We start from the raw sequence: 13,661 nt of genomic DNA, 5'->3' as shown, positions 1-13,661 counted from the left end.
AGACTGGAGTTGGGGATTACACCTCAGTTCTGCCACATACTAGCTGCATGCCTACAGGCAAATTCGTTAACGTGAGGTAATTGCCTCAATTTTTCTTATCTATAAAATTGGGATAATAATAGTACCTACCTTTTGGGTTTTTATGAGAATTAAATGAGATAATTTTTGTAAAGTGTTTATAACAATGTCTGGTATTTACTAACTGCTGTACTTGTTAAGTAAAATAAAAATACGACTTGAGCCAATCATGTATGCTGTGAGAAGTTTCTACATTGGCTCTTGGTAGAATAACCTCTGCTGAGTGATTGAAATCCCTTCTCAGTTGGGATTTGGAATTTGAATTTATACAACCCACATGATGAAGGAAATTCAAGTTAAAGAATTGACATAAAAATGTCAATATCAAGTTTTGGTGAGGATGTGGAGTAATTGGAACCCTCTTACACTGCTGGTTGGATTTTAAAATAATGTGGCCACTTTGTAAATTCTTCAAAATATTAAACCTAGATTTGCCATATGACCCAGCAATTCCATTCCTGGGTATATACCCAAAAGAATTGATTGCATATGTTCATACAAAAACTTAAAGTTAAAAAAAAATTTAGGCATAAAATGCTATATTCAACTTATTTGGGTTTTTCCCCCTTCAACATGTGATGTTATTCATGTGAAATACAGTTAGGTTCATTTGTTTATTTTTACGTTTCATTTTAGGGTTTTTCTTCATCTTTGTTGACTTTAATTTTATTATATGTTTGAGTACATGAACCATTAATGACTCCAGAATTCAATCCCGTACCAAAAGATTTACTCAGAGAAGTGTCAATACCACCATCCCTTCCATCCCATTCCCATGGTCCTATGTATTACTTTTTAAAAATCAAATTTTTAATTTTGGGTTAAGTGTAGATTCACATGCAATTATGAGAAATAATAAAGATCTCATATACGTTTTACCCAGTTGCCCCAATGGTGACATTTTGAAAACCTGTAGAACAATATCACAACCATGATAATAACATTAATACAGTCAAGATACAGAATATTTCTACCACCACAAGGATCTCTGTGTTCCCCTTTTATAGCTATACCCACTTCCTTCCCATCCTTACCCCTTCTGTAACCCTTGGCAACCACTAACCTGTTCTCCATTTCTGTGCTTTTGTTACTTCAAAAATTTTATATAAATAGAATCATATGGCATGTAACGTTTTGAGATTGGCTTTTTTTACTCAGCATAATTCTCCAGGGATTTGTTCAAGTTGCTGTGTATATAAATATTTGGCTCTTTTTGATGGCTGAGAAATAATTCATAGCATGAATTTACCACAGATTAAAATCTGTTTAATCATCTACCTGTTGAAGGACTTCTGAATTACTTCCAGTTTGGGGTTACTATGAATAAAACTGCTATAAACATTCATGCATGTGTATTTGTGAATAGAAATTTTTATTTCTCTGAGATAAATACCCAAGAGTGCAATTGCTGGGTTATGTAGCAGCTGTTTGTTTAGATTTTTTTTCTTTTTTTTCTTTTTAGCAAACAAGACATAGGGTTTATTGAGGACTCTTTTTTTAAACTTTCAGGTTCAGGGGTACATGTGCAGGTTTGTTATACAGGTAAACTACATGTCACAGGGGGTTAGTATACAGATTATTTCATCACCCAGGTAATAAGCATGGTACCCAATAGGTAGTTTTTTGAACCTCACTGTCCTCCTACTCTCCACCTTTGAGTAGGCCCCAGTGTCTGTTGTTCCCTTCCTTGTGTCCATGTGTACTCAGTGTTATAAGTGAGAACATGTGGTATTTGGTTTTCTGTTCCTGCATTAGTTTGCTTAGGATAATGGTCTCCAGCTCCAAAGGACATGAGTTCATTCTTTTTGGTGGCTGTGTTGTATTCCATGGTGTATCTGTACCACATTAGTTTTATCTAGTCTACGATTGACAGGCATCTAGGTTGATTCCATGTCTTTGCTATTGTGAATAGTGCTGTGATGAACATACGCATACGTGTCTTTATGGTAGAACAATTTATATTCCTTTGGGTATGTACCCAATAATGGATTGCTGGGTCAAATGGTAGTTCTGTTTTAAGTTCTTTGAGAAATCTCCAAACTGCTTTCCACGGTGAACTAATTTACATTCCCACCAGCAGTGTATAAGTGTTCCCTTTGCTCCACAACTTCACCAGCTTCTGTTATTTTTTTTTGACTTTTTAATCATAGCCATTCTGATTGGTGTGAGATGGTATCTCATTGTGGTTTTGATTTGCATTTCTCTAATGCTTAATGATTTTAAGCATTTTTTCATATGCTTTTTGGCCATGTGTATGTCTTCTTTTGAAAAGTGTCTATGTCCTTTGCCTACTTTTTAATGGGGTTGTTAGTTTTATGCTTGTTAATTAAGTTCCTTACAGATTTTGGATATTAGATCTTTGTCAGATGTACAGTTTGAAAATATTTTCTCCCATTGTGTGGGCTGTCTGTTTACTCTGTTGATAGTTTCTTTTGCTGTGCAGAAGCTTTTTAGTTTAGTTTTTAAAAATTTTTTAAAGAAAGTGACAGCCTGGGCAACATAGTGAAACCCCGTCTCTACAAAAAATACAAAAAAACTAGCTGGGCATGGTGCCATGCACCTGTAGTCCCAGCTACTTAGGAGGCTGAGATGGGAAGATTACTTGAGCCCAGGAGGTAGAGGTTGCAGTGAGCTGTGATCATGCCACTGCACTCTAGCCTGGGTGACAGGGTGAGACCCTGTCTCAAAAAAAAAAATAAAGTGCCAAACTGTTTTTAGAATGGCTACATCATTTTATATTCCCATAAGTATTACATTTAAAAATTGAACTGAAAAAAAATTGAAAGCCATATATGCTTATTGAAAACATTTTTTGGAATATGAGAGTATAAAGAGTATCAGTCATAACTCCACCCAGTAACTACATTTATCCATATGTTTTCTGACTTTTTATGCATTTTTTTTTCTTTTTGAGACGGAGTCTCATTCCATTACCCAGGCTCGAGTGCAGTGATGTGATCTCACACTGCAACCTCCACCTCCCGGGTTCAAGCAACGCTCCTGCCTCAGCCTCCCTCGTAGCTGGGATTACAGGCGTGTACCACCATCCCTGGCTAATTTTTGTATTTTTAGTAGAGATGAGGTTTCACCATGTCGGCCAGGCTGGTCTCAAACTTCTGACTTCAAATGATCCACCCACCTCGGCCTCCTAAAGCGCTGGGATTACAAGCAGGAGACACTGCGCCTGACCTTTTCATGCATTTTTAAAATATGTAGATTTTTATCTAGACTTTATGCTTCTTTGGGGCGGGCGAATGTTTCATAATGCTTTGTCTGTTACATTTCCCTCCCTAGCTTAGAGCCTTACACTAATAGAGATTTAATAGGCATTTTTTTTTAATTAACTGATTGTTTTCAGTCACTTTGGGGCAGAATAAGATATTTAGGATTTGGAAAATAGAGAGATGGTGTAAACCATATTTCACTTTCTTAGAGAATTATACCCTACATTTTAAAACTTTTTATTTTAAAATACTTACAGACTCACGAGAAGTTGCACACAGAAAAATACGTGCAGAGAGGTTTTATGTACCCTTCATCTTGTTTCTCCAGTGCTAGCATCTTGCCTATAGTACAACCAAGAAACTGACATTGCTACAACCCATAGAGCTTATTCAGATTTCACCAGTTTTACATGCCCTCGTGTGTGTATCTTTATACGTTTTTAATAGTGATACTTTCTTAAAATAAAGTGTATATGTTAATTCACGTTGCTTATATTTTCTTAGTTTTGTTTGACAATACGTTTTCCTTCTTTTTAACTTTTAGTAACAAATCCAAGATTTTGGAAAAGCGCCTACGATATTTAAATGACCACTTCACCTACAACTTATATTGTAATATATGCCGATCACTATTTGAGAAGGACAAGCTGTTATTTTCCTTTTTATTATGTGCCAATCTTCTTCTGTAAGTTACTTGCTTTTACCATAATTTATTTATTTTTAAAACCTCCCTGGAAAATCAAATCTGTGAATATGTCTTCTCACAGAAGTCTATATTTTTCTTCGCTTAAGTCATGATTTTACTTGTGCATTTCACTGATAACAATGGCTTCTACGATAGTATTGGTGTTTATTTAATTTTTAAAATTTATGTAACAGAAAAGTTCAGAGTATTAATGTACAGTTCAACAAATTCTTACAAAGGGAGGATCTGGTGACGAAATAGAACATTTCCCCACCATCCTTGAAGCACTTGTACTCCTTTCAGTTACCACCTCCTTACTACCCCAAAAAGGTAACTACCATAGACTCATTTATAATACTGCAGATTAGCTTGACATATATATATATATATATATTACATATATGAATGAAAGCAAGTGATATGTATTCTTTATTCTTTTATCTGGCTTCTTTTCCTCAACATTACTTTTGAGATTCATCCATGTGGTAGCATGAGGCTAGTTCATTTGCTTTGACTGCTTTACAGTATTCCATTATAAGAATACATTGACCTTACCTGTTCTACTCAATGAACAGATGGGTTGTTTCCAGTTTGGCACTATTATAAGTAATGGTGCTATGAACACTGTTGTGTATAAATGTAGGGGCACATGTGCACACGTTTCTGTTGGGAAGATGTCCAGAAAGAAAATTGCAAATTGTTTTCCAGAATGATTGTACCAGTTTATATCCCATTAACAGAATTTGAGCATTCCATTGCACCAGCTCCCCACCAACGTTTTATTTTTGTTGGTTTTTTGTTTGTTTGTTTGTTTGTTTTGAGACAGTCTCGCTCTATTGCCCAGGCTGGGGTGTGGTTGTGGGATCTTGGCTCACCACAACCTCTGCCTCCCAGGTTCAAGTGATTCTCCTGCCTCAGCCTCCCGAGTAGCTGGGACTACAGGCGTGCACCACCATGCCCAGCTAATTTTTGTATTTTTAGTAGAGACAGGGTTTCACTATGTTGGCCAGGCTGGTCTCAAACTCCTGACCTCATGATCTGCCTGCCTCGACCTCCCAAAGTGCTGGGATTACAGGCGTGAGCCACTGCACCCGGCCCCCACCAACGTTTTATATTGTTGTTTTAAAAAAATCTGTTTTGGTATGTGATACATATTATTGCATCATGGTTTGAATTTATATTTCTCCGATGACTAATGAAGTTGAACACTTGTTCATGTTTATAGGCCACTTGGAAATCTTCTAGTGTACTTGTTCACATCACTTGTCCATTTCTCTGTTGGGTTTTTCTTAGTGATTTGTATGAGTTCTTTATATATTCTAGACACAAATCCCTTGATAATTGTATGTGACAAATTGGCACTCACTCTCTAGTTTGCTTTTTCTTTCTCTTAATGCTGCCTTTTGCTGAACACAAGTTCTTAATTTTAATATAATCTGATTTATGGTTCTTGCTTTGTGAAAACTCTTTTCACAGCCTAGTATTATGAAGGTATTCTCCTATATAACCATCTGGAAGCTTTATTATACGTTTCACATTTAGATGTACAAGCCACATGCAACTGATGTGTGTGTGTGGTCTAAGGAAATGTCAAATTTTACATTTTTTCCATGCAGCTCTCCACTTGTTGAAAAGACTTGGCCTTTTCCCTACTGCTCTGTAGTGCCTTCCTTGCCATAAATAATACATTCATATATCTAGATCTGTTTCTGGACTGTCTATTCAGTTCCATTAATGTGTATGTGTGTAATTAATCTTGATGTCTGATAGTGTTTCATCTTGTTCTTTAATTTTTTATTTATCTCAACTGGTTTTTGGGGGAACTGGTGGTGTTTCGTCACATGAATAAGTTCTTTAGTGGTGATTTCTGAGATTTTGGTGCACCCATCACCAGAGCAGTGTACACTGTACCTAATGTGTAGTCTCTTATCCCTCTCCACCCCCTACACTTTCTCCCAAGTCCCCAAAGCCCAATGTACCATTCTTATGCCTTTATGACCTCATAGCATAGCTCCCATATATGAGTGAGAACATACGAAGTTTGCTTTTACATTACAGTAAGTGAAGCGAGTTACTTCACTTAGAATAATAGTCTCCAGTCCGGGTGTGGTGTCCCACGCTTGTAATCCCAGCACTTTGGGAGGCCGAGGCAAGTGGATCGCCTGAGTTCAGGAGCTCAAGACCACCCAGGGCAACATGGTGAAACCCTGTCTCTACTAAAAATACAAAAAAATTAGCCAGGCGTGGTGGCGCATGCCTGTAGTCCCAGCTACTCAAGAGGCTGAGGCAAGAATCAGTTGAGCCTTGGAGGCAAAGGTTGCTGTGAGCCAAGATAGCGCCACTGCATTCCAGCTTGAGCTACAGAGTGAGACTCCATCTCAAAATAAATAAATAAAGTAGTAGTCTCCAATTCCATCCAGGTTGCTGCGAATGCCATTATTTTGTTCCTTTTTATGGCTGAGTAGTATTTTGTAGTATATATATGTCGCATTTTCTTTATCCACTTGTTGATTGATGGGCATTTGGGCTGGTTTCATATTTTTGCAATTGCAAATTGTGCTGCTATAAACGTGTGTACAGGTGTCTTTTTCATATACTGACTTCTTTTCCTCTGGGTAGATACCGAGTAGTGGGATTGCTGGATCAAACAGTAGATGTACTTTTAGCTCTTTAAGGAATCTCCACACTGTTTACTGTAGTGGTTGTACTAGTTTACATTCCCACCAACAGTGTAAAAGTGTACCCTTTTCACTGCATCCACGCCAACATCTATTTTTTTTGTGGCCATTCCTGCGGGAGTGAGGTGGTACCATGTTGTGGTTTTGATTTGCGATTCCCTGATAATTAGTGATGTTGAGCATTTTTCCATACGCTTGTTGGCAATTTGTATATCTTCTTTTGAGAATTGTCTATTCATGTCCTTAGCCTGCTTTTTTATGAGATTGTTTGGCTTTTCTTCTTGCTAATTTGAGTTCCTTGTAGATTCTGGATATTAATCCTCTGCCAGATATATAGATTGTGATGATTTTCTCCCACTCTGTGGATTGTCTGTTAACTCTGCTGATTATTTCTTTTGCTGTGCAGGTTTTTAGTTTAATTAAGTCCCATCTATTTATCTTTGTTTTTGTTGCATTTGTTTGTTCTTCTTTTATACAAGAGTGTCTTTCTTATTCTTGGATCTTTGCATTTCCATATAAATATTAGCATCATCTGGTCAAGTCCAAAGTGGAAAGATACCCAGTAATACACTGAAGTTTTGATGAGGAGTGCACTGGAACTGTAAATCAGTTTGTGGAAAATTAACAATTTCACAATACTGAGTGTTTCAATCTAAGAACATAATATGTCACTCGATTTTCCTTAGTTCTTTTTCATTTCACTCTATAATGTTTCATAGTTTTCTACATCTTGCCCATCCTTTTTTGAAAAGGCTTTATTTTGTAGAGCAATTTTAGATTCACAGCAAAACTGAGCAGAAGATAAGAGATTTCTTATGTACAACCTCCTGCACTAACAAAACCCCTTACCAGAGTGATATATTTGTTAGCATCTATGAGCTTGCATTAACATATCATTATCACTCCTAAGTAAGTTCATAGGTAACATCAGGCTTCACTCTGGGTATTATACACCTATCAATTTTGGCAAGTGTGTAATGTCATATATCTATCATTATAGTTTCACTGCTCTAAAAATCCTCTGTGTTCTATTTATTCAGCCCTCCCTCCCCTCAACCCTGCCAATCACGGATTCTTTTGTTATCTCCATGGTTTAGTTTTGTCATTTCCAGAGGGTTATATAGTTGGAATTATGCACTATGTATGCCTTTTCAGATGGGCTTTTTTCTCTTAGTAATAAGGTTCCTCTATGTCTTTTCACGGCTTGATAGCTTATTTCTTTTTAGTGCTGAATTATATTCCATTGTTTGGATGTATCACAGTTTATTCATTAACCTACTGATGGACATCTTAGTTGCTTCTAAGTTTTGGCAATTATGAATAAATATGCTACAAACATTCATGTGTAAGTTTTTGTGAGAACATAAGTTTTCAACTCCTTTGGGTAAGTACCAGGAGTGCAACAGCTAGATTGTATGGTAAGAGTATGTTTAGTTTTGTAAAAAACTGCCAAACTGTCTTCCTGAGTGGCTGTACCATTTAGCGTCTCCACCAGCAATGAATAAGAGTTATCATGTTGCCTATTTTGGAAAGTGGCCATTTTAATAGTGTTTAGTGGTATTTCATTTTAATTTGGAATTTCCTAATGAAATGTGATGTTGAGCATCTTTTCCTATTCTTATTTGCCAACTATATATCTTCTTTGGTGAAATGTCTGTTCAGGTCTTTTGCCTTTTTTTTTTTTTTTTTTTTAAGACAGATTCTTGATCTGTCACCCAGGCTGGAGTGGCAGTGGCTCTATCTCGTCTCAGCTCACTGCAACCTCTGCCTCCTGGGTTCAATCAATTCTCCTGCCTCAGCCTCCCTAGTAGCTGGGATTACAGGCACCTGCCACCAAGCCCGGCTAATTTTTGTATTTTTCATTGAGACACAGGGTTTTACCATATTGGCCAGGCTGGTCACGAACTCCTGACCTCAAGTTATCTGCCTGCCTTAGCCTCCCAGAGTGCTGGGATTGCAGGTGTGAGCTCCTGTGCCCAGCTGTCAAATGTTTTTTCTACATCTTTTGATAGGATCATATGGTTTTACTGCTTTACGCTCTTGCTATGATGAATTACATTAATTGATTTTCAAATGTTGAATCAGCCTTTCATACCTATAATAAATCCCACTTAGTCGTGGTGTATAATTCTTTCTATACATTATTGGATTTGATTTGCTATATTTTGTTGCTAACATTTTGTTCCTTTTGTTAAGGATTTTTGCATTTATTTTTATGAGAGATTTTGGATTGTAGTTTTTCTTTCTTATAATGTCTTGCTTGGCTCTGGTATGAGGTAATACTGGCCTCATAGAACCAGTTTCCACTATGTCCTGGAAGACATGGTGGAATTGGTTTAATTTCTTCCTATATGTTTAGTAGAATTATTCAGTGAACCCATCTGGGCTTGGTGCTTTCTGTTTTAGAAGGTTATTAATTATTGATACAATTTCATTAATAGATACAGGTCTATTCATATTATCTATTTTCCCTTGTGAGAGTTTTGGGAGATTCTGACTTCTTTATCTTTACGTAATGCTCCTTTTAATTCCAAATAATTTTCCTTGCTCTGAAGTCTTCTTAGTCTGAAATTAATATAGCTACCCTACTTCCCCTTCATTAGTGTTAGCATGGTATATCTTTCTCTATCTCTTTACTTTTAATGTATCTGTGTCTTTATATGTTTAAAGTGGGTTTCCTGTAGACAGCATATAGTTGGGTCTTGCTTTTGGATCCACTCTGACAACGTGTCTCTTAATTGATGTATTTAGACCATCGACATTTAAACTGATTACTGATACAGTTGGATTAATATCTACCATATATGTTACTGTTTCCTATTCATTGCCCTTGTTCTGTTGTTGTTGTCGTTATTGTTTTCCTCTTCTATTTTTCTGTCTTCTCTGGTTTTAACTATTTTGTATGATTCCATTTTTTCTCTTCTCTTAGCAGATCAATTATACTTACTTTTTCAAAAAACTTTTTTTGTTATTGCCCTTGAGTTTGCAATGTACATTTACAACTAATCTATCTAAGTCCTCATTCAAATAACACTATACCACTTCCTGCAAGTACTTTGTAACAGACTGTTTCCAGTTTCCCCTCCCCCGTGCCTTATAACACTGTGGTCATTCATTTCACTTATCCATAGCTATAGTCACCAAATACATTGTTGCTATTATTATTTTGAACAAGCCATTATTTTCATTTTTGTATCTTTTAATTAACACATAATAATTGTATGTATTTTTTGGTTCCATAGTAATATTTCAGAACATACAGGTTATAGTGATCAGATCAGGGTAATGAGCATATCCATCATCTCAAACATTTATCATTTCTTTGTGCTAGGAAAATTCAGTATTCTCTCTTCTAGCTATTTGAAAATATATACAATTGACCCTTGAACAACATGGGTTTCAACTGCAGCAGTCCACTTATACACAGATTTTTAAAAAATAAATGTATTGGAAAAATTTCTGAAGATTTGAGACACTTTGAAAAAACTCACAGATGAACTGCCTAGCCAGAAATATTCAAAAAATTAAGAAAAGGTTAGGTATGTCATAAATACATAAAATATATGTAGATACTAGTCTATTTTTATCATTTACTACCATAAAATATATACAAATCTGTTATAAAAAGTTGAAATTTATCAAAGCTCACACACAGTTCATACATGGCATCATTTGCAGTCAAGAAATGTAAACAAATATAAAGATGCAGCATCAAATCATAACTGCATAAAATTAACTGTAGCACACACTGTACTACTGTAATAATTTTGTAGCCACCTCCTGTCGCTGTTGACATGAGCTTAAGTGTTACAATTATCCACTTAAAATGTCAGGTGATGCTCATCATCTCAAGAGCAGTTCATCTCTTCAGTACATTGGATATGGCAGTAAAAAGTGATCTCTTCATGGTTCTCGTGTATTTTTCGTTGTGTTTAGTAAAATATCACAAACTTGGAATAACATAAGACCCATACAAAGTGCCACTAGTGTATAATTCTTTGTATACATTATTGGATTTGATTTGCTAATATTTTGTCGAGAATTTTTATGTCTATTTTCATGAGCGATTTTGGTTTGTAGTTTTCCTAGAAGTTCTCCCAAGAGACAGAGAAGAGTCATTACATTACAAGAAAAAATGGAATTGTTTGATATTTACCATAAATTGAGGTCTGCAGCATGGTTACCCACCATTTCAGGCAGACATTTCATCTTGTAAACAGATGATGTAAATGTACAGTATTGGTAAATACAGTATATACCGTAAATGCGAGAAAAGAAATAAGACACAGAGACAAAGTATAGAGAAACAACAGTGGGTCCAGGGGACCGGTACTCAGCACACCAAGGACCTGCACTGGCATCGACCTCTGAGTTCCCTCAGTTTTTATTGATTATTACTTTCATTATTTTAGCAAAAAGGAATGTAGAAGGAGAACAGGGTGATAATAAGGAGAAGATCAGCAAAAAACATGTGAGCAAAAGAATCTATGTTATAATTAAGTTCAAGGGAAGATACTATGCCTAGACGTGTACGTGAGCCAGATTTATGTTTTTCTCCACCCAAACATCTCAGCAGAGTAAAGAATAACAAGGTAGCATTGCTGTAAACATGTCTCGCCTCCCACCATAGGGCGGTTTTTCTCCTATCTTAGAATTGAACAAATGTACAATTGGGTTTTATACCGAGACATTCAGTTCCCAGAGGCAGGCAGGAGACAGTGGCCTTCCTCTATCTCAACTGCAAGAGGCTTTCCTCTTTTACTAATCCACCTCAGCACAGACCCTTTACAGGTATCGGGCTGGGGGACGGTCAGGTCTTTCTCATCCCACAAGGCCATATTTCAGACTATCACATGGGGAGAAACCTTGGACAATACCCAGCTTTCAAGGGCAGAGGCCCCTGCGGCTTTCCGCAGTGCATTGTGCCCCTGGTTTGTTGAGACTAGAGAATGGCGATGACTTTTACCAAGTATACTGCTTGTAAACATTTTGTTAACAAGGCACATCCTGCACAGCCTTGGATCCCTTAAACCTTGATTTCATACAACACATGTTTTTGTGAGCTCCAGGTTGGGTCAAAGTAGTTGGGTCAAAGTGGCTGGGGCAAAGCTACAAATTAACAACATCTCAGCAAAGCAATTGTTTAAAGTACAGGTCTTTTTCAAAATGGAGTCTCTTATGTCTTCCCTTTCTATCTAGACACAGTAACAGTCTGATCTCTCTTTTTTTTCCCCACAATTTCCCTAATTATTAGTGATATCAAACATTTTTTCATGTGTTTTTGGCCATTTGTGTGTTGTCCTTTGAGAACTGTCTGTTCAGATCATTTGCCTATTTTTTTTTTCTTTTGAGACAGAGTCTCACTCTATCACCCAGGCTAGAGTGCAGTGGCACTTTCTTGGCTCACTGCAACCTCCACCTGCCCGGCTCAGGTGATCCTCCCACCCCAGCTTCCCAAGTAGCTGGGACACAGGCACAAGCTACCATGCTTGGCTAATTTTTGTATTTTTCTTTTTGTAGAAACAGGGTTTTGCTGTGTTGCCCAGTCATGCACTCCTGGGCTAAAGTGATCCACCTGCCTTGGCCTCCCAAAGTGCTGAGATTACATGCATGAACCACTGTGCTAGCCTCATTTGCCCATTTAAAAATTAGATTTTTTTGTTCTGTTGACATGTCTGAGTTCCTTGTATATTCTGGATATTAATTCTTTGGTGGATGAATAGTTTACAAATATTTTCTTTTCTTTCCTTTTTTTTTTTTTTTTTTTTTTTTGAGTCTCAGTCTGTCGCCCAGGCTGGAGTGCAGTGGCGCGATCTTGGCTCACTGCAACCCCTGCCTCCTGTGTTCAAGTGATTCTCCCGCCTCAGCCTCCTCAGTAGCTGGGTTTACAGGCGCCCACCACCATGCCCGGCTAATTTTTTTTTTTTTTTTGTATTTTTAGTAGAGATAGGGTTTCACCATGTTGGCCAGGCTGGTCTCGAACTCCTGACCTCGTGATCCACCTGCCTCAGCCTCCCAAAGTGCTGGGATTACAGGCGTAAGCCACCACGTCTGGCCAGTTTGCAAATACTTTCTCCCATTCTGTAGGTTGTCTTTTCATTGTGTTGTGTCTTTTGGTGTGCAGAAGCTTTTTAGTTTGATATAATCCCACTTATTTATATTTTGCTTTTGTTGCCTGTACATTTGAGTTCTTATTCATAAAATCTTTTCCAGGACCAATGTCCTGAAGCATTTCCCCAGGTTTTCTTCTAGTAGTTTTATAGCTTCAGGTTTTACATTTAGGTCTTTAAGAGATTTTGAGTTGATTTTTGTGTAGAATAAGAGGAGAGAGTCTAGTTTTGCTCTTCTGCATATGGATATCCAATTTTCCCCAGAACCATTTACTGAAGAGACTGTCCTTCCCCAATCAATGTTCTTGGCATCTTTGTCAAAAGTCAGTTGGCTGTAGATACATGGATTAATTTCTGGGCTCTCTATTCTGTTCCACTGGTCTATGTGTCTGATTGTATGCCAGTACCATGCTGTTTTTGTTAATAGAGCTTTGTAGTATATTTCAAAGCCTGGTACTGTGATGCATCTAGATTTGTTCTTTTTGCTTAGTATTGTTTTGGCTATTTGCGGTCTTTCGTGGTTCCATGCAAATTTTAGGATTTTTTTTTTCTATTTCTGTGAAGAACATCATTGGTATATTGATAGAGAGTGCATTGAATCTTTGGATCACCTTGGGTAGTATAGTCATTTTAACAATATTAATTTTTCTAGTCCATGAAGATGAGATGTCATTCTATTTTTTGATGTCTTCTTCAATTTCTTTCAAAAAATCATTGTTTTTTGGTGTTTTTTAAGTTTTCCTTGTAGAGAGCCTTCACCTCCTTGGTTAAATTTATTCCTAGGTATTTTATTTTTTGTAATTTTTGCAGATGGAATTACTTTCTTAATTTCTTTTCCAGCTAGTTCATTGTTCTTATATAAAAACACCACCAATTTTTGTATGTT

At 36.8% G+C, this 13,661-nt stretch overlaps 1 protein-coding gene across 1 annotated transcript in view; it reads left to right on the top strand.

The window, feature by feature from the left end:
- DNAH12 (dynein axonemal heavy chain 12) overlaps window positions 1–13,661 on the top strand; it is a 257,576-nt gene that overhangs the window by 194,602 nt on the left and 49,313 nt on the right. Inside the window, exon 60 of the mRNA XM_055383181.2 lies at window positions 3,847–3,987. Within this exon, the coding sequence (XP_055239156.2) occupies window positions 3,847–3,987 (141 nt within the window). The remainder of the gene's footprint in view (window positions 1–3,846; window positions 3,988–13,661) is intronic.

The sequence above is a fragment of the Gorilla gorilla genome, chromosome 2 (genome assembly GCF_029281585.2).
Source record: "Gorilla gorilla gorilla isolate KB3781 chromosome 2, NHGRI_mGorGor1-v2.1_pri, whole genome shotgun sequence".
In the NCBI taxonomy this organism is placed as follows: Eukaryota; Metazoa; Chordata; class Mammalia; order Primates; family Hominidae; genus Gorilla; species Gorilla gorilla.
Note: the sequence above shows the minus strand (reverse complement) of the source record. Positions and strands in the feature narration are given on the sequence as shown.